Source organism: Hyaena hyaena, unplaced genomic scaffold (assembly GCF_003009895.1).
Source record: "Hyaena hyaena isolate Hyena2069 unplaced genomic scaffold, ASM300989v1 scaffold_1680, whole genome shotgun sequence".
NCBI lineage: Eukaryota > Metazoa > Chordata > Mammalia > Carnivora > Hyaenidae > Hyaena > Hyaena hyaena.
The window spans coordinates 59,258-84,583 of NW_024082314.1; the positions used below are offsets into that span (position 1 = coordinate 59,258).

Genomic DNA, 25,326 nt, shown 5'->3' on the forward strand with positions numbered 1-25,326 from the left:
GCTGGAGAGGTATTATATTAAGGAAAAGGATTTCAAGTGTTTCTCATGAGCATCTCCCATTGCTGCAAAAGGTTCACAGTGTTTCTGGCAATAAATGAACAAACACACTTTACTGCACAGGAAAAGCTCAAGGCTTTCTATCTTATAGAACAGAGAAGATATTTAAGATCATTAGGGAGATGTGCAAAATATTCTTCAATATAAGCAAAAGGAGAACTTTTTTGAAAATGAATCCAAAAATCTTTTGGGATGCACATGATAAAAAAGCCTGAAGTCACAAATATGTTAATTGTTTAATTTTTTTTTAGTGTTTATTTATTTTTGTGAGAGAGAGACAGAACGTGAGTGGGGGAGGGGTAGAGAGAGAGGGAGACACAGAATCTGAAGCAGGCTCCAGGCTCTGAGCTGTCAGCAGAGCCTGACACAGGGCTTGAATCTATGAACAGAGAGATCATGACTTGAGCTGAAGTCGGATACTTAACAAACTGAGCCATCCAGGTGCCCCACAAATATGTTAATTGAAACAACATTTTATCCAGTAACTTGGTATCCAAAAATAAGTACCATGATGGGAAAAAGAGTAGGCCTTTGTGTTCCTCTTTTGGAAAAGTCAACACATTTTCCATGCATGTTATAATATAAATAGGTTGTATTTTTTTTTCAGACTAAAATTAAAAACTGCAAAACAGTCTGAAGGATGGCAGGAGATGATAATAAAAATGACAAAAAGAAACAATGTTGTGTCGCTTCAGAGCTGAACCCCTGAATATCTTGTCTACACAATTGTCCATCTCTCAAAATGGTATTTAAAACTCTGTTTCCTTTCATTAGGTGACTGTTCTGTGGCTAAAACCATCTAAATAAGAAATTATTCTTGAATGTCTTGAATATAATAGAAATAGAAAGCCTTAAATTTTAAGGACAAAAACAAGTACCCATGGAGATGCTAACAGGAACTTGAATCACAACCATCTGAGGTAAAGCAGGGGGTGCCTTAATTTTTATGGGGAATAAAGTACAATTAAAGGCTTTCTTTTTGTTATTGCTCAACATTAAAACAGGATCTAGAATCCTACACTTGGAAAATACTGATTGAATTCATATATGATTTAGATGTTTTTGTCTCTTCAACTAATAAGACAAGAGTGCAATATATATTAGTGAATGAAAAAAATTAAGATAAATTACATGTAATATGAACAAATCTCACAAACTTAATGTTGAGGGAAGGCAGACACAAAAGAGAACCTACAATTCAATTCCATTTATATAAACAGGCAACACTAAAGGATGTTAATAAAAGTCAGGAAGGTGGTTAACTTGGCAGGAGGGGAAATAATGAATGCAAGAGGGTGGAGGAAGGCTTCTGTAGTGCTGGTAAAGCTGTTTCTCAATGTGGGTGCTAAATTTGCATGCTACATTCAAATCTGTGAAAATTTATTGAGCTGTATATTTATGATTTGTGCACTTTTCTATATTTCATTAACATTGAATTAAAAAAGTATATTTTACACCTCAGGCTCTGCGTTGACAGCTTAGAGCCTGGACCCTGCTTTAGATTCTGTGTCTCCTGCTCTCTGCCCCTCCCCTGCTTGCACTCTGTCTCTTGAAAAGTAATTCAAATCAAATCAAAGTTAAAAAGTTTATTTTAAAAAAGGACTCTTTAGCCCCATCACTTATTATGTTCAAAAAGGCCTTCCAAATTCAGAGATTATTTCATAGTGTTCTGTTTTGTTTTCTTTATGTTTTATTCTTTTCATTTATGTGGACTTTTTTTGGGTCAATGGTATGACTTTTGATTAATTCTTAGTGAAATTTAAACCTTGCACAAATTATTTCAAATCATGTCAAATGCTCAACTGGTTATTTTCCAATTTTTTATTCTCCCTATTCTCATCCTAAATTAAAACTTGGTTAGCCTTGAGAAAAACAGGCTTCTTTCCTAGCAGGTCTCAACCTGAGTTACTGTAGAATATTGGGTCCTGAGAGTTATAGATCTTACTACTAAATCACATTGATAAACCAAATCAAAAAGCAACATTTTTAGGTAATTTGACTTCTTTTTCTGTGCTGTAGAGGAGCAACATTTACCACTCCAAAACGTGTCTCTTTAAAGTTTTATTTATGTAAGTAATCTCTCCACGCAACATGGGGCTCAAACTTACAACCCCAAGATCAAGAGTAGTATGCTCCTCTAACTGAGCCAGCCAGACTCCCCCAAAATGTGTCTCTTTTGCATATCTTTATTTTAAGCTGATTATTTTTAAGAAACAGAAGGCTTAGGAAGAACTTTTGACCTTTCACCTAATTGCCTAAGAGAATTTAGGTAGAGGACCTGTTCCAGGAAGGATTTATTACTATAATATGAAGTAGGTATGGTAAGGAGGGTGGAAAACTCCCTGTAAAACTCTTATGGTGAAGAGACTTAGCAAAGTCTGTTTGTTAAAATTCCTCCTGTGTCCCAGTTGTCTCCCTAGAGCCCAGTAAACATTTCTTACCAAAAACTTATTCTTTATCTTCCTGTGAAAAAGCCTTCTTTCCCTTTGAAGTCCCAGACCTCTCTACTCATTTCTCCTTAGCTCTGGATGGCAGATAAGTCTCAATTGCCTGGTTGCCTATGGCCCTGATAGTCTTACGGCACTCCCATATGTAGGTAATTAAACTAGAATTTTCTCTTGTTAATCTGCCTCATGTCAATTTAATTCTTAGACCAGCTTAAAGAATCTTGAGGATAAAGGAAAATTTTTCCTTCCCAACAATGTCAATGAGTTAATCCTAATTCAGCAATGGTGGCATTGGAGATACAAAATTACTTATTGTGAAGATGCGGACTTAATAACGCACATCTTTTCTGACACACATTTAAAAAACCTCAGTTCCACCCATTTTCCTTCATTCCAGAGCTTGCCAGAATATTCTGTGCTATTCTTAACAATCCTTCTCTACAAACTCCCGTTCTTCTATTTCTACGACTATATACATCCTATGCTCTAATAATTCTGGTGGTCCTCCACTACTATGATTCAGGCTTTCTTTTGTTCCAATTTCTTATTCCTTTCCCTAAACTGCACTATAAAAACTTTTTCTACTGTACTGTTGCTTTATTTACTATTCTTTCAGTATCCATAGACTTCTTAAAAAAAAATTTTAACGTTATTTTTGAGAGAGAGAGATAGAACATGAACAGGGGAGGGGCAGAGAAAGAGAGGGAGACACAGAATCAGAAGCAGGCTCTAGGTTCTGAGACATGAGCAAAGAGCCCGATGTGGGGCTCGAACTCATGAGCCTTTGAACTGTGAGATCATGACCTGAGCTGAAGTCGATAGCTGAACTGACTAGACCACCCAGGCGTCCCCATAGACTTTTAAAAAATTATTCCCACCACAGTGTTGTACAAATTATGATACTGTTGAAAAATTAAATTCCAATTTTATCCTTGTAACAAATATTTACACTCTTTTCATAAATATCTATATTTATTTCCTCTTTTAACCTCGTGGAAATTGTAAATAATTATAGAATTAGCTTTAGGAAAATCATGAATTCACATTAGTTACAATAATGGCATGATTTCATTATTTATTTCTTAGAGATGCTGGAGTTGGCAAATGACTGGAAACAGCTGAGAGCAAAGGAGGAGTCAATCTGATCTTTCAAGTCTGCAAGACAAGGATTATGATAATGACTCAAGATAATACTCAAGGGTGGAAATCCAGTACAGTCAAAGTAAATGTAAAAATATAAAAACATTAATTACCCATTTTTCAGAGTGAGTCTACTCTAAACCTCTTGTCTACTCCACAATTCAATCTCTTATGAACATTCCTACTACCCCAGTTTCCAAGCACCTTCCCTAGGGCTCCCCAGGCCACCCTATTATCCAACAATTAAAAGGTTGACCCTGGCAAAGAAAAGGGTTTCAAAGGCCCTTCTTCAATTGCACAGCCCGTCATCTATTTTGACGGCTAATAAACATTTGAATATCACCCCTGGTAATCTCACAATAGAATAAAACCTATGAGAGGAAAGGGAGATTTAGTGGTGAAGTTGATGATTAATTCAAATTGGACATAATGAAATAGGCTCAGTCTCTTTCTAAAATAAAAAAAAAAATAACTCTAAAGGTCCTTTTCAGTCCTAAGGACTCTAAATATTATCTTATATCAAAATGAGAAATTAGTTTACATTCCAAATTTGATTATTGACATTCTAATGGAGGCAAATGAAATAAATATTAAGGTGATCATAAATCAAAAATTAAAACGTAAGTGTATTTCTTGATTTGAATTTGATAACTCTGCTGTTTACTTAGTGAAAGTCATCACTATTTGAACATAGAATAAAGCAGAAAAAATAATGTGTATGATAATAAGATTATAGGTGCATATAAAATCTAAGGTGTCTACAAAGTTTTTAAAAAGTGAAAAAATGACAGCTGAATTAATTACTCACTGCCTGAAGTTTCAACTAAAGAAATATAATTGCTAACATTATTCAAGATAATTTCATAATTTCAAGTAAAGGTGAAAATGAGAAGATAAATAACCAGTACTGATGGAGGATTGTGTGTTCATCAGAAAGACAACAGAGTTATTTCAAATGCTCTCTTCTGTAACATTGAAATAACACAAGAAGCTACTACATTAAAGGCACTGTAACTTACACTGTGAGAAACAGCAAGACAAAATACAGTCCTTGACCTCAGGGAGTTTGCAATTTAATATGACAGTTAAAGCAGAAACAAAATTTCAGCATAAATCATAATATGCTAGATACGCTAATCAGCATTCCTAAAGGTAAACATGACACACAAAACAGAGGGATTAAATGAAGTTAGATATATAGGGTAAGCTTTCAGACAACTGAGAGTTTTTAAATTGGGCTGAGGGGCGCCTGTGTGGCTCAGTCAGTTAAGCATCTGACTTTGACTCAGGTCATGATCTCACAGTTTCTGAGTTCCAGCCCTGCATTGGGCTCTGCGCTGACAGCTCGGAGGCTCGAACCTGCTTCAGATTCAGATTCAGAGAGAACCCTCTCTCTCTGCCCCTACCTTTCTCACGCTCTGTCTCTCTCTCCTTCAAAAATAAATAAACATTTAAAAAGTTTTTTTAATTAAAATTGGCAGGAATGGAAAATCAACAGGCAAAAATTAACACAGAAGTGGAAGGATATATGAAACACATTAAAGAAAATTAAAATATTCTTGTATAAGTAACAATTGTGTGTTTTCACTAGCCTGACAAATTGTTTAGCACATAATAAATGCTCAATAACAATTTCTTCTGAAATTAGTTAATAGAATATCTATTAGGACATAAATAGAGATATAAAATATAAAAACTTGATTACCACTTTAGGTATCATGTACATGATTAAGTCAGTCTTTCATGAAGGTAAGAATTATAGGTTGGAGGTAAAATGGGACAAGACCCCACAAACTCTATATGAGAAAAATCATTACCTAAATTCATAGTAGGTAGAGGAACAAACAGTATGTCAGTAAACAACATGTAGATTATGGAATTCCACTTATCAACATTTTTTATGGTTAAAGTGGTAAATTTTATATTACATATATTTTACCACAATGCAACATTTTTAATGTTTTATTTATTTCTGAGAGAGAGAGAGAGAGAGAGAGAGAGAGACAGCGTGAGCAAGGGAGGGTCAGAGAGAGAGGGAGACACAGAACCCAAAACAGGCTCCAGGCTCTGAGCTGGCAGTCAGCACAGAGGCTCGAACCCACGAACCGTGAGATCATGACCTGAGCCAAAGTTGGATGCTTAACCAACTGAGCCACCCAGGCACCCTCTTATCAACATTTTTGTTTTAAGTCCCAAAAGAGTGGTAGGTAGTGGAACAAGAAAAGAGGCTGAATCTCATCCAGTGAATACACATTTAGGACATTGAGGGTTAACTGCAAGTAGACAGACAGCTATTGTCAGGGAAAGATCAGTTCGAATAAGTGAGGAAATTTAAAATAAATGAAAAAAAACAGAAAAGGTTTGCATGTGCTTCTCCTAAATGAGTTATAAATGTCTCAGATAACTTACAAGTAAATTCTTGAGAGAGGCACTGGACCAAGAATCATTGTTATTTCACACCACGATGCTGCATAATTGCAGAACTAAAACATCAAGTGTGTGTTTATCAACTATCTTCAAAGGTAACATACTAGAAAACGATAGAAAGCAATTCTACAGCATTTCCCAGATAAATGAAGTTTGCACTTATTATGTGTCACTATTTAAAATGACTATATTAGATACAATGCAGAGTGCTAATAATAAAACCTTTACTCTCCTTATTCAGCACAGTTCAAGAGTCAGATTTTAAGATTGGCAGTTCACTAGTTCAGCCTTTTCATCAAATCATCTTCCAAGAGATAGCGATCTACTCGGTGGCCCATTTACAATCAGTCTCACATCAGAGCCACACGGTTTTAATGCAGAGCTGTTCTGTTAATGCTCCCTGAATTTTAAATTGAGCTACAAAGTCAGCTGAAGCTACTTCACGCAATTGAAGCTTTTCAAAGATACTACCACTGATTGCTTTGTAACCCAGACAAGTCAGTTTCACAGCACTTCAGCTTTTCAATTGTTAAAATGAGGTTTTAAATATTCTTCCTTCACATCACTTGAAGAAATGGTGGGGATTATGGAGATGATTTTAGTAAAGTGTTTTTAACTTGTTGAAAATTGGTACATTTACACTGATTATTCATGCTAAGGTCAAGCAATGTCTCTCCACTCTCAGACCACTGCCAATGTGTTTAAATAGAAAAGGACAAATGACTGTATTTCTTCTGTTCCAAATTAGCTCAGGACACCCATTTTAATGTCAACTCCTTACTTGTGCAACAGGATTACCACATTTTTGTATGCGTCAGGGGTGCACGAGATGTTTGTTACGGAATTAATTTCAAGTTGATGAATTACATTAAACATACCAGTAGATTTCTGACCCAAGATCACACCACTTCCTGAAGTTTCTAATCTGTGAATATAATTATCACCTCGATTATCTGAAGCACCTTAGCCAGTAAAACAAAATGTGACTTTAAGCAAGTAACGCTGTCAAGCGTTGTTCACTTACATTCTTGACTGAAATATTCTCTCTAAACTGAAAAATCAGATTACTTTATGGGCTACCTATGGCTAAATTTATACACAAAATAATATAGATATCTGACCAGTTTTCCCCATCTTATAAGGGGACAAGTCAAAACTATGACATACAGAGAAATAAAACTGATTTAAAAATAAACCAAGTAACAGATATAAAGTTACTTATGATGTATATTACATGGATTTAATTAAACTTTACATGGTGCCATCAGTCTGAATGAGGTATGCTGCAAGCATAAATAACATACCAGATTTCAAAGACTCGGTATAAAAACTGTAAACTGTTTCATTAATAATTTTATATCGATTCTATATTAAAATAATATTTCACACATATAGAATTAAGTAAAAGCTATTATTACATCAATTTTCATTGGCTTATTTTTAGTTTTCAATGTTTCTACTAGATTTTTTAAATTACATATGTGATTTTCATTATATTTCTACTGGACAATGCTTATAGGGATGTCAAAAGAGCTGGGAGGAGTCCACTGTGTAAATAATCTTTTTTCTAAATAGAGGAAACAAAAGTTCTCAATCTAGATATAGAGCTCAAAAACTGATACAGGTACATGATTTATGACAAGTACTAAAGATAACAGGGAGACAGTAGGAAACAGTTTCTGCTGATAATTACATTGTATCATGAAACACAATGAATGTAAAATCACCTTCACTCTGATTTCACAAAATAATATTTACTTTGGGGGGCGCCTGGGTGGCTTAGTCGGTTGAGCGTCCGACTTTCGCTTAGGTCATGATCTCGCGGTTCGTGGGTTCCGGCCCCGCGTCGGGCTCTGTGCTGACTGCCAGCTCAGAGCCTGGAGCCTATTTCAGAGTCTGTGTCTCTCTCTCTCTCTAACCCTCCCCTGCTCATGCTGTCTCTCTCTCTCTCTCCTAGAAATAAGTAATAAAAATATATATATAAAAAAAAGAATATTTACTTTGGGAAATTATGTCAGATAAACAAAATGCATATAGAAAGTATAATAACCATGTTATCATAAGCACATGTAACCACAAGCTGGAATATCAACTTGTATAACAATCTACACAGTGACTATTATACATTACAAAAATAGTATCTGGATTTTATGGCTTTTAGGCATCTTTGTTATTAGAGACCAGTGTGTCTTTCAAATTTCATAAATCATATTATTTACATGAAATGCTTATCAAAAATTATTTGTGGTTTATCTATACCATGGAATACTACATGGCAATGAGAAACAATGAAATCTGGCCATGTGTAGCAACATGGATGGACCTTGAGGGTGTTATGCTGAGCGAAATAAGTCAGGCAGAGAAGGACAAATACCATATGTTTGCACGTATAGGAGGATTAGGAGGAACTTGACGGAGGACCAAGGGGGAGAAGAAGGGCGGAAATGGTGGGGGAAAGGGAGAGAGGCAAACCATGAGAGACTCTTGAATGCTGACAAAAACTGAGGACTGATGGATGTGGGGGGGAGGGGGGGATGGGCATGAAGGAGGGCACTTTGGGGATGAGCACTGAGTGTTATGTAGAAACTAATTTGACAATAAACTATTTGTAAAAAAAAAAAAAAAAAAGAAATGCTTATCAAAAATTATTTAATCATTTTAATTTTTCTTTTTTTTTTAAAGGACCCATTTGTATTTTTTTTTTATTTTTTTTTAATGTTTTATTTATTTCTAGGAGAGAGAGAGAGACAGCGTGAGCAGGGGAGGGTCAGAGAGAGAGGGAGTCACAGACTGAAACAGGCTCCAGGCTCTGAGCTGGCAGTCAGCACAGAGCCCGACGCGGGGTTCGAACCCACGAACCGTGAGATCATGACCTAAGCGAAAGTCGGACGCTTAACCGACTAAGCCACCCAGGCGCCCCTAATTTTTCTTTTTATATGTCATTCTCAGACATAATTTTGTTGACATTGTAAAGGTAATTACTATACCCAGGTCATATAAAAGTATACACCGAAGTTTCTTAGATTAAAATATGGATTAAAGGAAGAGCATTTTGTCCCATTAAAAAATTATTAAGCCAGTTATAAAATTATAATACATTCCTCCAGTTATTCTGCTAATCATATAATTCATTTCCAAGGAATATTTAAAGTTTCCCCCTAACAGTTCTTCCCCTGACACCTTCATTCCCTTATATTGTCAGACAGTCTTACTCCTTAGACTTCTTTTGAACATGCTGTTCATGATGGTATATTGAGGTGGAATTTAAAAACAAATCAAATTGGGATCCAGTACCACCAATAAGTGAAGATCCAAAGGCAAGATGAGTTTATAAAATTTCAACATCTGAATATTTTCTTTCCATCTAAATTCATGTCTCCAAAGTAAATCATCGTATATTGAAAAAAATCTCCCAATCTAATGACCCAAATGCTTCACTTCTTTTAACTACATTCCATAATCGCTCCCATCTTTCTATTTCTACTCTCTCTCATGCTCTTGTTCTCACTCGAGCTCTTATTCTCATAACCTAAGTCAGCTCTTTTATACACTTCACTGGCCCTTTGGATAACTATCAAAATTCTTTCAAAATCTGAAATACTCATTTACCCCTACCTAACTTCCTGTTACATAAGACTTGCTACCAAGGAATGCTTCATCCATGTCTCTGGGTAATATAAAATGTTAGGTAATGACATATTTATGTTAAAAGGTTTCTTAAATAGTACTTACATTCTTCTTAATTACAGTATTATCAACTGCCAAAGAATCATAGAGTAAGACCAATGCCCTGGTTGAAGGCTTTTATTTATATGCCATGATTTACAGCTACAATGTTAGAGAAAGAGTGTATTATTTATGGGTGAACTGTAAGAAGAAGCACACGGCCAGGGTTCAAGCCCTGGCTTCACCATTTGTTAATTGTGTGACCTAGGCACGGTACTTCTTTGCCTTGATTTTTTTAATCTGTAAAATACACTACCTGTCTCTTATTGCAACAATTAAATAAGGAATTAACCTGGAAAAGGCTTAGAGAATACTCGGCATATTAAAAACATTCAGTAAATCATATCCTGGATAGGAATGCTCAAAACTCCAATATCAAAAAAGAAAGAAAAATGATAATTAAATTCCAAGGTAATTCTGATCTCCAAAATGACTCAAAATTTTTGTGGCTCAGAAGTAGACTGGAGATGGAACGAGAGCCATAAAACCTCACTTTTCAAAACAGGACAATAAAACATTTACAATGTCTGCAAATTTTGGATTAAAGGTCATAGATGCAAATGAAACCTGAATTTACACACTTCATTTCAAAGTGTTCAAATTAAAATTTCCCTAATTTCCTAATATTATTAGAGAAAGGCCACCACTTGCTCATTCTCAATTATAATTTAAAACAGGGTATGATATAAGGCATACCCTTATATCAGAAAAGGCAGAAAGTTCTACTTTACTCAGATTGGAATTATTTCTTCTTCTATTTATTCTGAGGTACAAAACTCATTTTCTTAGTGAATAAAGTTCAATGAAGCGATAGAGCACATGTCTCTATGAGGAAACATAATGTTTTCTACTGAGGTTTCTCCAGAATTCATGTGGAAATTGACTGACTTTAGGAGTAACTTTAGGGTGGCCTGGGTGGCTCAGTCAGTTAAGCATCCAACTCTTGACTTCGGCACAGGTCATGTGCTTGCAATTCCTGTTCAAGCCCGCCATTTGGCTCTGCACTGATGGTGCAGAGTCTGCTTGGGATTCTCTTTCTCTCTCCTTCCCTCTCTGCCCCTCCCTCACTTGTGCCCTCTCTCTCTTTCAAAAATAAATAAATAGACTTTAAAGAAAGAGTAACTTCACATAGTGTTAGGGTGTTTTAGCAAAGTCATGCTTGAGATTGCACTTGAAGATAGAAATCAATTATTTGATGAGAGCTGAGGTGTGGGATAGTATCTTCACCTCTGTCTTCATCTTCCCTTATCAATCCATGAGAAGCAGAAAATATTAGTTGGACCAAATTCCACATCACCAGTTGGACAATGTATATAAATGAATGTATGGTCAAATGTCACCTATATGCTTGTGTGGCTCCCCAATTAGCCATTTTCCTGCCTATGTAGCACAAGGGCTGTCCCCTCAGAACAGTTCGGACTTCTCAGTTGAACTGTTCCTACATTAAGAGGAGTGCTCAGGTATCCAGAAACTCTCATCCCTTGAGGCTAGGCAGGCTTATATAAATTGCAGTGAAGGGTGCCTGGGTGGCTTAGTTGGTTAAGTGTCCCATTCTTGATTTCAGTTCAGGTCATGATCTCACAGTCATTAAGATCGAGCCCTATATCTAGCTTGGTGCTGAGCATACAGCCTGCTTGGGATTCTCTTTCCCCCCTCTCTCAGTCCCTTTTCCCTCTCAAAAATAAATAAATAAACATTTTTAAAAAAGGCAGTGAAGAAGACCTTGCTTAGATCTTGACTAAGATTAGCTTAACTCCATGAACTCCATTTTTCAGAGAACTTTGGGTTGGAGTGTATGTAGGACATTAGCCAAGCAAAATTGCTTTCCTCCTTGTCATTTTCCCTTGGCATCTGTATATTCAGTCCCTTCAGGAATGACCTGCAGAGGCAGTTACCTAGGGCAAGGTGAGATGTGAGCATTTCTGGCTCCCTTGGCTTAACATCATTTAAAAACAACTCAGTATTGGGTCGACTAGGTGACTTGGTTGGTTAAGCATCTGACTTCAGTTCAGGTCATGATCTCACGGTTTGTGGGTTTGAGCCTCATGTTGGGCTGTGTGCTGACAGCTCAGAACCCAGAGCCTGCTTTGGATTCTGTGTCTTCCTCTCTCTCTGCCCCTCCCCCACTCACGCTCTGTCTCTCAAAAATAAATAAATGTTAAAAAAATTTTTATATCACGTCAGTATCAATCCTACCTAAAAAAGTAGAAACCGTGTGAAAATAAAGAAGAAAGAGAAAGAAGTAGTGTATACCTCCTCTGTTAGTATTTAACATGTACTGTGATATGCAAAGGAAAACCATGATTTTGGAGCTCTGAACATCTATTTGTATTGGCAATCACCAGACATAATTCTAGAGTTTTGTTTTGTTTTTTGTTTGTGAGGTATGAGGTTTTTTTGGGGGGGTGGGGAGAAGGGTGCTCAGGTGTTCCCATGAATGACATGGGATAGAAAGTTATAGGAATCTTCAGAGAAATTATGAGACACAGACATTTGAGAACCACTGCTATGCAGCTATGTAAGACATGTGTAAGTTGTACAATGAAAAATCATCAAATCCTAGTTGAAAATTTTTACAATGTTACTGCAAATGAGGAAGACCACTATTTTATTCTCCAAATTGAAAAATTACACTAATTCTTAAAATTCCATGTAAGCAGCTAGGTAACATTTGGCAACGTAAGACACAATCTTCAATCTGAAGATTAAAAGTAAAAACTGTGGTCATATCAGTATATTTTGAAAGCAAATTAAATTTCAAAAGCAAGAATAAAAGAAAAAAGATTGTCTTACCTCCCATCTCGATCCCAGTCATACACCTCTACTTTGATTGTTCTGTCCATGGGGAAAACATACACATAAAGTTACTTAGTAAGATTAAAATAACATGATTGAGAATTTAAAAATAAGTTGCAGATTTTCTTAGATGAAATAATATAGGTTTTACAAAATAGTTTAAAATTGATTTTAATGATTTTATTACTATATTTTGAAGGTTTTTCACTCTTATCGATTCTTCAAAGGGATAGAGAAAGTGTGTGGGAGAAGCGTGTAGAATCTGACATAGCTCCTCAATGGAAAGGTCTGCAACTACTTTTCTACTCTTGAAAACCATTGTGTTAGAGCAGGATTTCTTGATTTTGGGATGAATCACAATCACATGGAAAGCTTCTCAAACCCTGAATTGTTGGACTTCATGCCCAGAGTTCCTGATACAGTGGGCTTGGGTTGGGGCCTAGGAATTTGAATTTCTACAAAGTTAAACCAGGTTATGCTGATACTGCTAATCAAGAACCACATTGCAAGAACCACTTTCTTAAAAAATGAGTTTAGTTAAATAAAATTATGATCTTCTTAAGTGAATAAAAATGACATTCAACTTCAATTTTTAAAGTAAATTTAATGACATGCCGCTAACCAATAATTCCTTCAATAGTTCCTTCTCTATTAGTTAATAGAATAAATTTGCATTTTTCTAATACTCAAGTAATAAGATAAATAAAATAACAAAAAGATTGTGTTTTTGCTTTCTATTTATTTGCTTTTCTTTTGGGGGTAAGGGCTTTAATGTTAAGCCTTATAATCAGCTTCCATATGAAAAAGAAAAAAAAAACTTTAATATCAAGAAATCTTCAGGTATATTGTGGGAGGATCTTCAGGGTCACCTCACCTAATTCCTGGTAGAGCACCAAAATCTCCCTGTCCTAAATCTATAGAACTTTTATGATTCAACATCTGTGAGACCAGTGATGCCAAACAGCATCTTCAAGAATGCCTCAGAGTTGATAATATACCTAGTCATAGTCTTGTATCTCTTCTATGTTTACTTATTCCACTCCAGAAAGATAATACCAAATTAAAACATTGAGGCAATACAAATTCTAGAGTGACTTTTGAATAATATGTTAAAATAAAGTAAAATTTAATGTATTTATAGCACTTTGCATATTTTTGGATTTTGAAAATCAATCAGTTTAACCAAACTTTAGTCAAATTATCCCTCTTCCCCAAATAATCATGAATAAAGAGTTATTAAAAATTCTAAATAAATCATCTATATTTGGTAAATACACATTTACATACATAAAAAAGTTCCCTTAATTTTTAAGATTTGGCTTAGATTATCAAATACAAATCTATAGCAAATATTCAAAACTCTCAGAAAAGTTGTCATTTATTTTACCTGTCATAATCACCATTACATAATGCTCTGACTGAGATCTTGAATGCTTGCCACACAGGGTTTAGAGTATTTTTGACAACTTCTGTTTTATGACAAATTGTGAAACTGTAAAAATAAAAGTTTTCAGTTATTTTTATAATTCAATTATGATATACAGCTTTAGTAGTCATTCTTCTCTTTCTTTTTTGTATAGAGCAAATGTTGTCAGTCTCTCTGGCTGGTATATCATTTAGTAAAAAGAGATTTGTTTTAAAACTTGAAAGATAAGCTCACTACAACGTAAAGCAATGATATTTTGCAATAAGTTTGTGAAAGATGATCTTTTGCAAATTCAATGAATTCTAAAGTTGCTTGGTAAATAATCTCTATACAAACTGTGATGACATAGTGAAACAGTAAAAAATACCTATGACTAAGAATATGAAGGTCATCAGTATGCCTAACAAGATGAGCTTGTTGTAGTGCTGAGAACAAAAACCTGGTTGGGTGGGTTTAAGAGAGAAAAGAGAAACAGAGACAGAGTGTGGAAACAATACGTTTGGAGAGTTTAATTGTAAAGATAAATTGGGGGTAGCTTCAAGGGATAGATTAGTCCATGGAGAGTTTCATGGAGAGTGGTTTTCATGACTTTTAAATGTTTCTCTCCAAGATGGAAGAGAAAACAGCAAGGTTGTATACTGAAGGAAAAGTCCCAGTAGATAGGAAACAATTTATGATGCATAAGAGAGAGGAGAAAAGCTGCAGCAATGCCCTTAAGTAGATGAAAGTGGATGGAATCCAGGGCATCAATGCAGGAATTGGCCTTGGGACCGCAGAATAGTCATTCTCCAGGAACATTCAAGAAGGCAGAGTGCACCGGAGATTCTCTGATGGGATCATGAGAAAGTTCTCCAACTGCCTCCATTTTCTCCTGAAATAGGAAGCATGGACATCAGCAAAGAAGAAAGTAGGCAGATGTGCTCAAGTGTCTGGGAGAAAGGGAAAGTTGGAGGCTTAAGTTAAAAAGTAGGATTCTTGAAGAGGCCCAAGGGCTTCTTCACTTAAGACAAACATCATGAATTTACAGTGAGACAAGCCAGCTTATAGTTCTTTTTTTATCTAAACCAATGGCTCTATATATCTAAAGAATACACAATAAGAGGTCAAATCTATGTAGCCTTAATGGTTTTCTGATTCAAATTCCAGTGTTCTTTCCACCGAACAACATCAGGTCCCATCTCCATATATCAGTCAGGTCCTGGAAATGTTATTGCCTAATGTAAATGTATTATGTTCATGAGCTATGAAATGATCCTGGTCAGAATGACAGCCAAACCCAATCCTCAAGAAAGACTTTAGTAATGAAGTGTTTCAAACACAGGGACCCAGCAACAGTCATGAACATGACAATATTACATAGTCACCATAGTGGACATACTACGCATAACCCCCACAAGACCATACTCTCATTTCAAAAAGCCTCTGAGTCAATTTTCCTCCTGTCAGGCAAGATAGGTCTATTTCTATTAAGACATCAACTAGAAACACAATCTAAGAGGATCAAGTATTCGTTATAAGGTTTATGGCATTAGTGCTATCGCCTTCCTGGTAGTACCATCACGCATCTAAACAAACTCCTGCCATTAAATTGACAAAGCTCAAGAGAATGTATCTGTGGTTATTACATTCTCAGAGTTGACTCACCCAAAGCAATTTAGGGGCAAAAGCCATGAAAAGATAGATGACAGACTGAGAAGATTAAAAAAAAAAAGGATCAATGAGATATCTAAAAGCAAAGGACAGGGGCGCCTAGGTGGCTCAGTTGGGTAAGTGTCCGATTTTGGCTCAGGTCATGATCTCACAGTTCATGGGTTCAAGCTCCGCGTCGGGCTCTGTGCTGACAGCTAGCTCAGAGCCTGGGGCCTGCTTCAGATTCTGTGCCTCCCTTTCTCTCTGACCATCCCCCTACCCCCCCGCCATGCTGCCTCTCTCTCTCTCAGAAATAAATAAAACATTAAAAAAATTTTTTTAAATAAAATAAAATAAAAGCAAAGGACATAAGGAAGGAGTTGGCAGGGAAAACACAGAAGGAATCAAATGAGAAAAGACAGTACACAAAAATGATTAAGGAATATTCATGGGGACAAAATTATATATACAGTTGCCCCTTGAACAATTCAGAGGTTAGGGGCATGGGCAAACCACACAGTAAAAAACCTGCATTATAACTTTTGACTCCTCCAAAACTGAACTACTAGTAGTCTACTGCTGATTGGAGGCCTCACTGATAATATAAACAATAAACACATACTTTGTATGTTATGTGTACTATATACTGTATCCTTGCAATAAAGTAAGCTAGAGAAAAGAAAATGTTATTTAAAAAAATCATAAGGAAGAGAAAACACATTTGCGCAATTATACTGTATCAAAAAAAAAAAAAAAATTCCAGAGCACATGGGTGGCTCAGTCGGTTGAGCAGCTGACTTCAGTTCAGGTCTTGAGCTCATGATTCATGATTTCAAGTCCCACATCAGGCTCACTGTGGTCAGTGTAAAGCCTGCTTCTAATCCTTTGTCCCGCTCTTTCTACCCCTCCCCTGCTTGCTCTCTCTCTCTCTCAAAAATAAATAAAAACATTGAAAAAAAAAAGTCCATGTGTAACCGGACCTGTGGAGTTTAAACCCATTTTGCCCAAGGTCAACTGTACTGTTTTGTTTCAGAAACAGGCATCTGCCTCCCTTCATAATACAACACATTATTAAAAATTTACAAAGGGGCTTTCTCTTCTTTGTTGTATCATATTCTTATATATATCAAGCTTTTGGTATGGTGGTAGATACAGATAGATATCTACATAGATGATATCTAGATACATGGATGAATAGGTAGATAAAAGATAGAGCAACCATTTGACTATCTTCAAACTAACATGTCCAACAATTTATTGACTATTTGAACTTTTTGTTTATGGTTAAATAAAAAATTCTGTTATATTTTTAGTGTGGCCAGCCATAATAATTAAATATGTTGACAACTTTTGCTCTTAAGAAAGTGACTTATCTTAGTGAGCTATTTACTTACTGCTACATAAACACACACACACATATATATATATGTATACATATATATTTTTTCCCAAATAGCATTATAAGAAAAATATTTTTATTAGTCTTATTAAAATGCTTTAAATGAAGCCATTTACTGAAAAGGCAGCTATTTGAAGAGGACATTGTTATCTAATTATGAATATAGTTTACATTACCAAATAAATGTGACAGCAAGAACATAAGAATTTATAATCATACATTGTTAAGGATCTTTATTAATGCTGGGTAAAACTAAGTTTTACCCTATCGTATAAAATGAGGATCAAGCACAGTAGGGAACAGACAATTTTTGAAATAGTATCATATTCAAATAAATGTTAAAAATAAAGCTAAAATCTTTGCAGTTAAAAATAGAGACTTACACATAAAAAGTGAGGAGTAAAAGCATTTTTACTCATTCAAAAGTCATAGAAACAAAATATAAACATACATAATATACTACATATGCTTTAAAATATATATTTGGATATAGATGGTGACCTGGTTTGCTGTGTGTAAATAAAAGTGGAACGTTTTCTGAAATGAGATTTATCAAATTTTAGGAATAGTTTTTAAATGACTTGACATTTTTTAATTAATTGCACCCTTTTCTTAATATTTACATTTCATTTAATGAATAAATAACTACCATTTTTACAAACATGAATTTTCATAATATAACTCATCAGTAGTATTAAATGTGTGAGAGACTGAGATTCTCTAATTATACAACTAATCTTTATAAATAAAACTTATTAGAATGAAAATAGAAAGCTCAGAAAACAAAAAGTTCAGACAGGAGGAGACATAACAACCTTGTGACTGAAAAATCTGGAACCATTCTTTAGTCTTTCTCTGCCTTTGAGTTAACTGGCAAATAACTATTTTCTTCATTGTCCACTATCTTTCACATGGATAAGAGTAGTGTTCAGATGCAAATACCACATTGGCATGTTTACCACGAAGATAGAAGGGAAGTACGAAATGTACAATAATATGACTCCCCAACAATATCACCAACAGCTGCCCAGTTGCATCAACAAAAATCTCACAGTAAGCAAAGCATCATTTGATACTGGCCAGTATATTCACTTTAAATAGCAAATATTCTATTTTTATGTAACATTTTATATACTTGTTCTAGAACATTAACATGTACAATTTCATTTGTAAGTGTAGCAGTAGGCAGGTTTTTATCATTCTATTCCCTTCATTTTTAATGGTGAAATAATGTTTACCCTTTAGCTAGTATTTATTACACACAGTTCAGGAAAACAAAAAGGGAAAACCATACAATAAGATTAATAACAATAATAACAGCTAACTTTCACATTTTATCTGTTAAGCAAGCTACCACCTTTCTGTGTAGTAACTCATTCAGTACTGTCAACAACCCTTTGAAGTAGCTGTGATTCTTAGCCCATTTTACAAATGAGGAAACTGAGTTGCATATGGGTTAAAAACCTTGCCTCTGGTCTCATAGCTATTAAGTAGGAAAGCCATGACTTAGACTTGGGCAATAGAACCTTAAACCATAATTTTACCGCTAAATTTTTCCACAGATACTGACGGTACAATATGAATCACAGAAAAATTAAAATATATTTAATGGTAGAATCATACATATTAAAATATATTTTGTAACCCGTGGATATATTTTTAAACCACACAGAAACCAATCTAATCATGACCACTAAAATCACTCAAACTAGTAAAATATAATGAAAAGTGTTATTGCATGTTAGATAAATATTGGAAAAAAAAAAAAGACCCAAACCCTGCAGCATAAAAAGCAACCCGTAAAATCCAAATCCCTCTTAAAGAACATGGTTTATTTTTATAACCCAAAATCTTAGTTTTAGCATTTTAGATCGCCACAAAAATATAATTCTTTTCTACTAATAAGGCAATACTATAATTTTAGGGAAAGTACAGAGGAACTGTTTCTTTGAAGCTGAAAAATCATTCATTTTAAATATCATACAAAACATATAAAATGCTTATAAATTACACAGTTATTGAGATGCAAGAGTCAAATTAATTTTTAAAATACCAAAATATGTTACTGCTTATCTATTTACGGAGCTTCTCTGAGAAAAAAATAATCTTTCAAATATCATTCTTACCATAGAGTTAAAAAGCATAAAGGATAAATCTACCTGCCATCTTCATTACTTCGATAAAATACAAGAAAAGGGTCCGACTTTCCAAAAAAGTCCTTCTTGTCCAATTTGTTCGCACAAAATTGCATTAGAACAGCATCCTACAAACAAAATAATAAAATATCTCAAAACCTGGGTTATAAATAACTAGAAACTGCAGATCACAAGAAAGACTTAACAAGAAAACAAATTTGCCATTTGAATGCAAATAGCCAAATGTGCAAGAATCCTGGACAACATAAATTACTTTATAAAGGATTGTGAGACTAAAACATTGACTCTGCAAGTTTTTCTTCTCGTCAGAGAACTATTACTTTTTTAAAACTTCAAACATTTCTCCCTGGAAAAGTGATATTAAGTATGACTATAGACAGTCAATCTTATAATACAAGATCTCCATTCATACCTTCAGCTATTCAAGTACACACTTTTAGAACATAAGGGTTTTTTTTTAATTTCTCAGGAAATAGTTCCTTATCATCTATGGCGTATCTGTCATATATCAGATGTTAAGATATCTTAGATCATTAAATGAGGTACAAGACAGATCCAGACTGACCACATAGTTCGCAATCTAGGGGGAAAAGGTTTCCTTTTTAATTTTATATAAATCCATCACAATTTAAGTTATTAAGTTATTAAGTCTTAATAATAATAATAATTAAGTTATTAAGTCTTAATAATAATTCCTACTATATTGGGCTTCAAGGAAAGTAAAGTACTTTCATATTTATCTGTAGTTTAATTACATATTTGTATGTTAATTATTATGCCAAACCAATCATTTTTATCAATGTATATACTTAAGCACTCATAGCTACATGGTTTAAATTAAAAGTAAATGAGCTGGAGTAGCGTACGTTAGGGAAGTTAAATATTGTTCAATTTTGTAGGAGAAGTACCTTTAAAATGTAGAAATAAATAATTTAAAAATTAAAGTCAGTATTTTGGATTTGTTTGCTTTTTTAACTAAAAGGAGATGCTAACAATTTTAAAGAGATGGAGTGTCAAAGTAATTGAAATTCAATCAAGAGGTTGCAGTTTTAAATACTATTTGGTAAAACTATTAACGACTACAAAGGCACACTCTTATTCACCACCTTTCTATTTTGCAGAGTCCAGCAATATTTATTAAACATCCACGTAGGGGTGTCTGGGTGGCTCAGTCAGTAAGGTTCCAACTCTTGATTTCACATCAGGTTATGATCTCAAGGTTTTAAGATCCAGCACTGAGTTGGGCTCCATGCTGGATGTGGAGCTTGCTTAAGATTCTCTTTCTCCCTCTCCTTTTGCCCTTCTGTTCATCCCCTCTCAAAAAATAAAAAATAAACATCCACCTAAAATTCCCATTATTTCAGCATTTCTGGAACACTACACAAGAGATGGCAATCTCTTTTTCATTCATTCATTCATTCATTCATTCATTCATTCATATACTTACTTAGCAAACACTTTTCAGGTAATATTCAGGCTAGAATCTGGGAATAGAGAGATGAACAAGACATATTTCTGCCCTTGGAGAAGTTCATAGCTCTAGATCTCTGGTTTTCAGAGCATTGGGATAGTGTCATTTTACTTTGGTATTTAGCACAGATGTGGTAACTTGTGCCAGAGAAACACTCATAATAGAAGAACACTCATAATAGCGTTCACTTCTGAACAGGCGTAATAACCAATACACATTTTAAAGAAAATTAAAAGAACAAAGGCAAGAACAATATGGGCACAACTAACACCTCAAACCTCTCAACCATTATCACTTTTCAAATTTGATGTTGAAAGATCAAAAATCTCTATATTATTCTTTAAGGAAGCAGTGAGAAAATCATCCTTGTTCTAGTTTTCTAGGAACAAGGAATAAGGATATTGTTTTTGCTAGAGAAAAAATATACATATATATCACTACTGTAAGGCATTCTTCCAAAGTGCCTGGACCAAAACACAAACCACCCCAAAACATTATTTTTTTTTAATATTTTTATTTATTTCTAGGAGAGAGAGAGAGACAGCATGAGCAGGGGAGGGTCAGAGAGAGAGGGAGTTACAGACTCCGAAATAGGCTCCAGGCTCTGAGCTGGCAGTCAGCACAGAGCCTGACACGGGGCTCGAACCCACGAACCGCGAGATCATGACCTAAGCTAAAGTCGGATGCTCAACCGACTAAGCCACCCAGGCGCCCCCCCAAAACATTCTGATATACTCAAAATGCATAATAGATTAGTGAAATGTACATATTTCAAACTGGTTGTGAATAAATCTTCACACATATTAAATATTATTGAAACAAATTTTCACCACTGGTGAGTGTAATACCAAGTTGTAATTTTTCAAATTATATTCCTTCAGATTTGCAAAACAAATAATTGATTAAAAAATTGGGTGGCTCAGTCCGTTAACGGACTCATAACTCAGGTCATGATCTCCCGGTTCGTGATTTAAGACCCACATTGGACTTTCAACAGTCAGCACAGAACCGGCTTCGGATTCTCTGTCCCCCAATATCTCTGTCCTTCTCCCACTTGCACACACATGCATACTCTCTTCTCAAAAATAAATAACATTTAAGAAAGAAGTCTTAAAAAATAAAAAATAAAGATTGCTTTCAATGTACTAAATTATATAAACATGGGGAAAATATTTTTTGCAATTACTCAAGTTAGTAACTTAGCAGGGATTCCATCCGCCTCTAGCATAAACAAAAAAAATCTAATTTCTGGGAGGAAAAGACAAGCATTTACTTACTTTTAGAAATATATAAGCATCATTGCAAAGTTGTGTTTTTTAAATCTCTTGTGCTTAATGCCACCTGAGAGAATTTTAAGGTTCATCTTCAATACTTCATACCAGTATAATAAGCTTCCTGTGGAAGAAATCCTCTCAAATATTTCAAAGGCACTTCTAACTAATTCAAATCTAACTTGCTCCTCCTGTGATTTTCCCAGATCGATTAGTGGTTAGTCATCCACTTAAAGTTCTCAAGGAAGCTGCCCTTGACTTCGTCCTTTTCCTGACCCTTTATCTAAACCATCACCATGTCACACCATTGCACCTCTAAAAGATTTCTCAAATCTTCACTCTGGCTACACTGGCCTCACCTTAGTCTGAGCCAATCTCCTCTTCCCTGGGACATGCATAGTGCCATTTATTCCTTTTTCCCCCTTCTACTCTTGCAACTTTCCAACATGTGTTCCATTCATCAGACGCCATGATGTTCCCAAAACATAAAAGAAATAATATTGTTCATAAATTAAAATGCTTCAAGGCTTTTTCTTCCATTTAGGATAAACACAGAACCTTTAACATGATCTACAAAGCCCAGCATGAAACGGACTCTAAGCAGCCTTTTGCACGTTCATCCTGCAAAGTTTTGTCTCAATCATCTCCCACTCCTAGCTCTTTGCCACCACACATCAGACACACTTGCTTCTCCCCTCACAACTTTATCCAAGTTGTACATTTCAGTGGAATTCTTTCATTTAACTGGGAAACCATTCTTTAGGGCTGAGCTTAAATGTCTTTTCTCAAAGAGGCGGGCAATATAAATTAGATTCTCCATTGTCCTCTCTCACATTCGATCCCTTGGTATATACTATGATAAATTTACCCGTATAGTCATCTGATTAATGTCTGTCTTTCCCGCAAAATACTTGTTCATTAAACACAAGGACAGGGGCTGTTTGTTGCTGTTGTTGTTTCTCACCACTGTACTCCAAGCATCCATTCCAGGGACTAGCACATTGTACGTCTTGTGAATATTGTGGAATCAGTCAATAAATTAACCAGAATGAATAACCTTATTTGTGGATAATTTCAAGCTACTTTTAAAGTACTGAGTGACAAACAATCTCAATATAACTTCAAAATTACATTAATTCTGGGGTGCCTGGGTGGCTTGGTCGGTTCAGTGTCTAATTCTTGATTTTGGCTCAGGTCATGATCTCGTGGTTTGCGAAATCGAGCCTTTTGTCTGGCCCTGCACTGGGATTCTCTCTCTCCCTCTCTCTCTGACCCTGTCCTGCTCTCTCTGTCTGTCTCTCAAAATGAATTTTAAAGTTATAATAAAAATTACATTAATTCTTTCACTGGCATTTGACTAGATATGTTCCAAAAGTTGCATTTTAAATAATGTAATACTAGGTTGAGATCATTAAAATTATCACACTGAGGGCCATTTGGGTGGATCAGTTGGTTAAGTAATGGCTCTTGATTTTGGCTCAGATGATGATATCATTGTCTGTGAAAGAGCTCTCCGTTAGGCTCTGCACTGACAGTGTGGAGCATGCTTAGGATTCTCTCTGACTCCCTCTCTCTCTGCCCCTCCCCTGCTCACATTTTCTCTCTCTCTCTCAAAATAAATAAAGTTTAAAAAATTATCACACTAAATATACACATTTGTACAAATTTATAATTCACACATCGTTCAAATGCTGCCCCTTTTTTATTCTACAAAATAACCATCTGGGGAAGAGATTAAGATATCTAGCATTTTACAAATGCAGAAATTAAAGCTCCAAGAACATAACCTCACTCAGCTGAATATTGAAAGAGATAAGACTGAAATTTAGGTATCTTGATTCCAAAGTTATGCTCAAGTTAATAACTAACAATGTGTTTTAAAGGAAAAAACACATCAATTTGTAGGATGCCAAATGTGAAATAAAATTATTTCATTCAAAATTCTGTGATAATGCTTGATACTTTCAAGCTACCCTTAAAAGTACATTTAAAAGGCATTGTTTCTTCTGAAATAACTATGAACATTACTTTGAATATATTTGCTTCTTCTACTATACTAGCATAGTAATATTATTCAAGGTTTATGCACTTTAGTGATGCTGATTATCAATATGGCTGTAGGTAAGACTCAGAACATACTGTACATAAGTGAAGTTAAATCAAGATTCTAATCAGTGTTTTTAAAATATCAGATCTATAATTGTCAAGTATAATAAATATGTGTTTACTTATTGGAAGATAATTCCAGATATTCTAAAGGCTTTAGTAGCAGAAAGAGTAGTAAATGCCTCTAGATGACTAAGTAACAGACTCTGCTTCATTTGCATGGAAACTTTCCTGTTCTTTTCTGTTCTTTCAAGCAAAGCAATAGAATTGAAAGTGAAAGATATTTAAGATGCAAGCTGCCTGTTATCAATCTTATGCCCTTGGTATCTTGGTTCTATTTTGAAATAGAACTAATAATTGTGTCACTGGCATATTAACACAAAATCACCTTAACAGATTTTGACAAAATAGCATGCTAATGTCAATGCAAAGAACATGTATATTATCGACCTTGAACTTCACTTTATCTTTCCTCCCTCACTATACAAAATATGTATTATATACACATATATAAATCTAGAGACAAGAGGTATAAATGATCATTAAATGATATAATTTTATGAAATCATTGTGCCATTTTAACAAAGATGGTAGGTAATATTTCTACAATTAAAGTGTTAAACTTTTTGTGATGCATTTTTAGTACACATGAAATGGTTTCATGTATACTTTCAGATTTAATGTTATAGTAGTCAATTATGAGAGCTGGGAAAAGTTTTAAGAATATTCTAGTGACTGGTTCACAGTTCATATCTGGCTTCCCATCCCCCCCCCCACCTGCAAATATGGGAAAATAAAACAGAAGTGTCAAGTGATTTCCTAAGACAAAATACAAATTCATAGCAAATCCAGAATTCAACGCAGTTTGATGGTCTTTAACACAGCAGTATACAACGAGTAGGCTCTGGGTATTTTAGACATGAGGAAACAGATCGACGTGGTTAGACACCACAAAGACAGTGAAGGAAGAAGAAGAGGGTCTCAATTTAAATGCATTTTAATGACTTAAATTCTAATATTCTTGTTTAATCAGCTCCACAACACTGTCACTAAACTTCCCTTTTGCTACATCACTGGCCACCCCTTACCCCACCAAAATCCCAGCTTCCATCATTTGCTGGCAGGTAGTATCATACAGTTTTCTGACCATATTGTCTTAGACATATATTATGTATATAAAGCCATAGTGATTATCTTTAAAGAAAAAACTCTATAGATTAAAGTTATTTTATCAGAAAATAAATAGTGGTTCTCTATGAAAACTGCAGCCAGTGT

At 34.9% G+C, this 25,326-nt stretch overlaps 1 protein-coding gene across 1 annotated transcript in view; it reads right to left on the reverse strand.

Annotated features, from left to right (window-relative positions):
* CPNE8 (copine 8) overlaps window positions 1-25,326 on the reverse strand; it is a 195,608-nt gene that overhangs the window by 55,180 nt on the left and 115,102 nt on the right. Inside the window, exons 8-10 of the mRNA XM_039224596.1 lie at window positions 19,207-19,310; window positions 13,981-14,085; window positions 12,591-12,632 (exon numbers count right to left, since the gene is read on the reverse strand). Of these exons, the coding sequence (XP_039080527.1) occupies window positions 12,591-12,632; window positions 13,981-14,085; window positions 19,207-19,310 (251 nt within the window). The remainder of the gene's footprint in view (window positions 1-12,590; window positions 12,633-13,980; window positions 14,086-19,206; window positions 19,311-25,326) is intronic.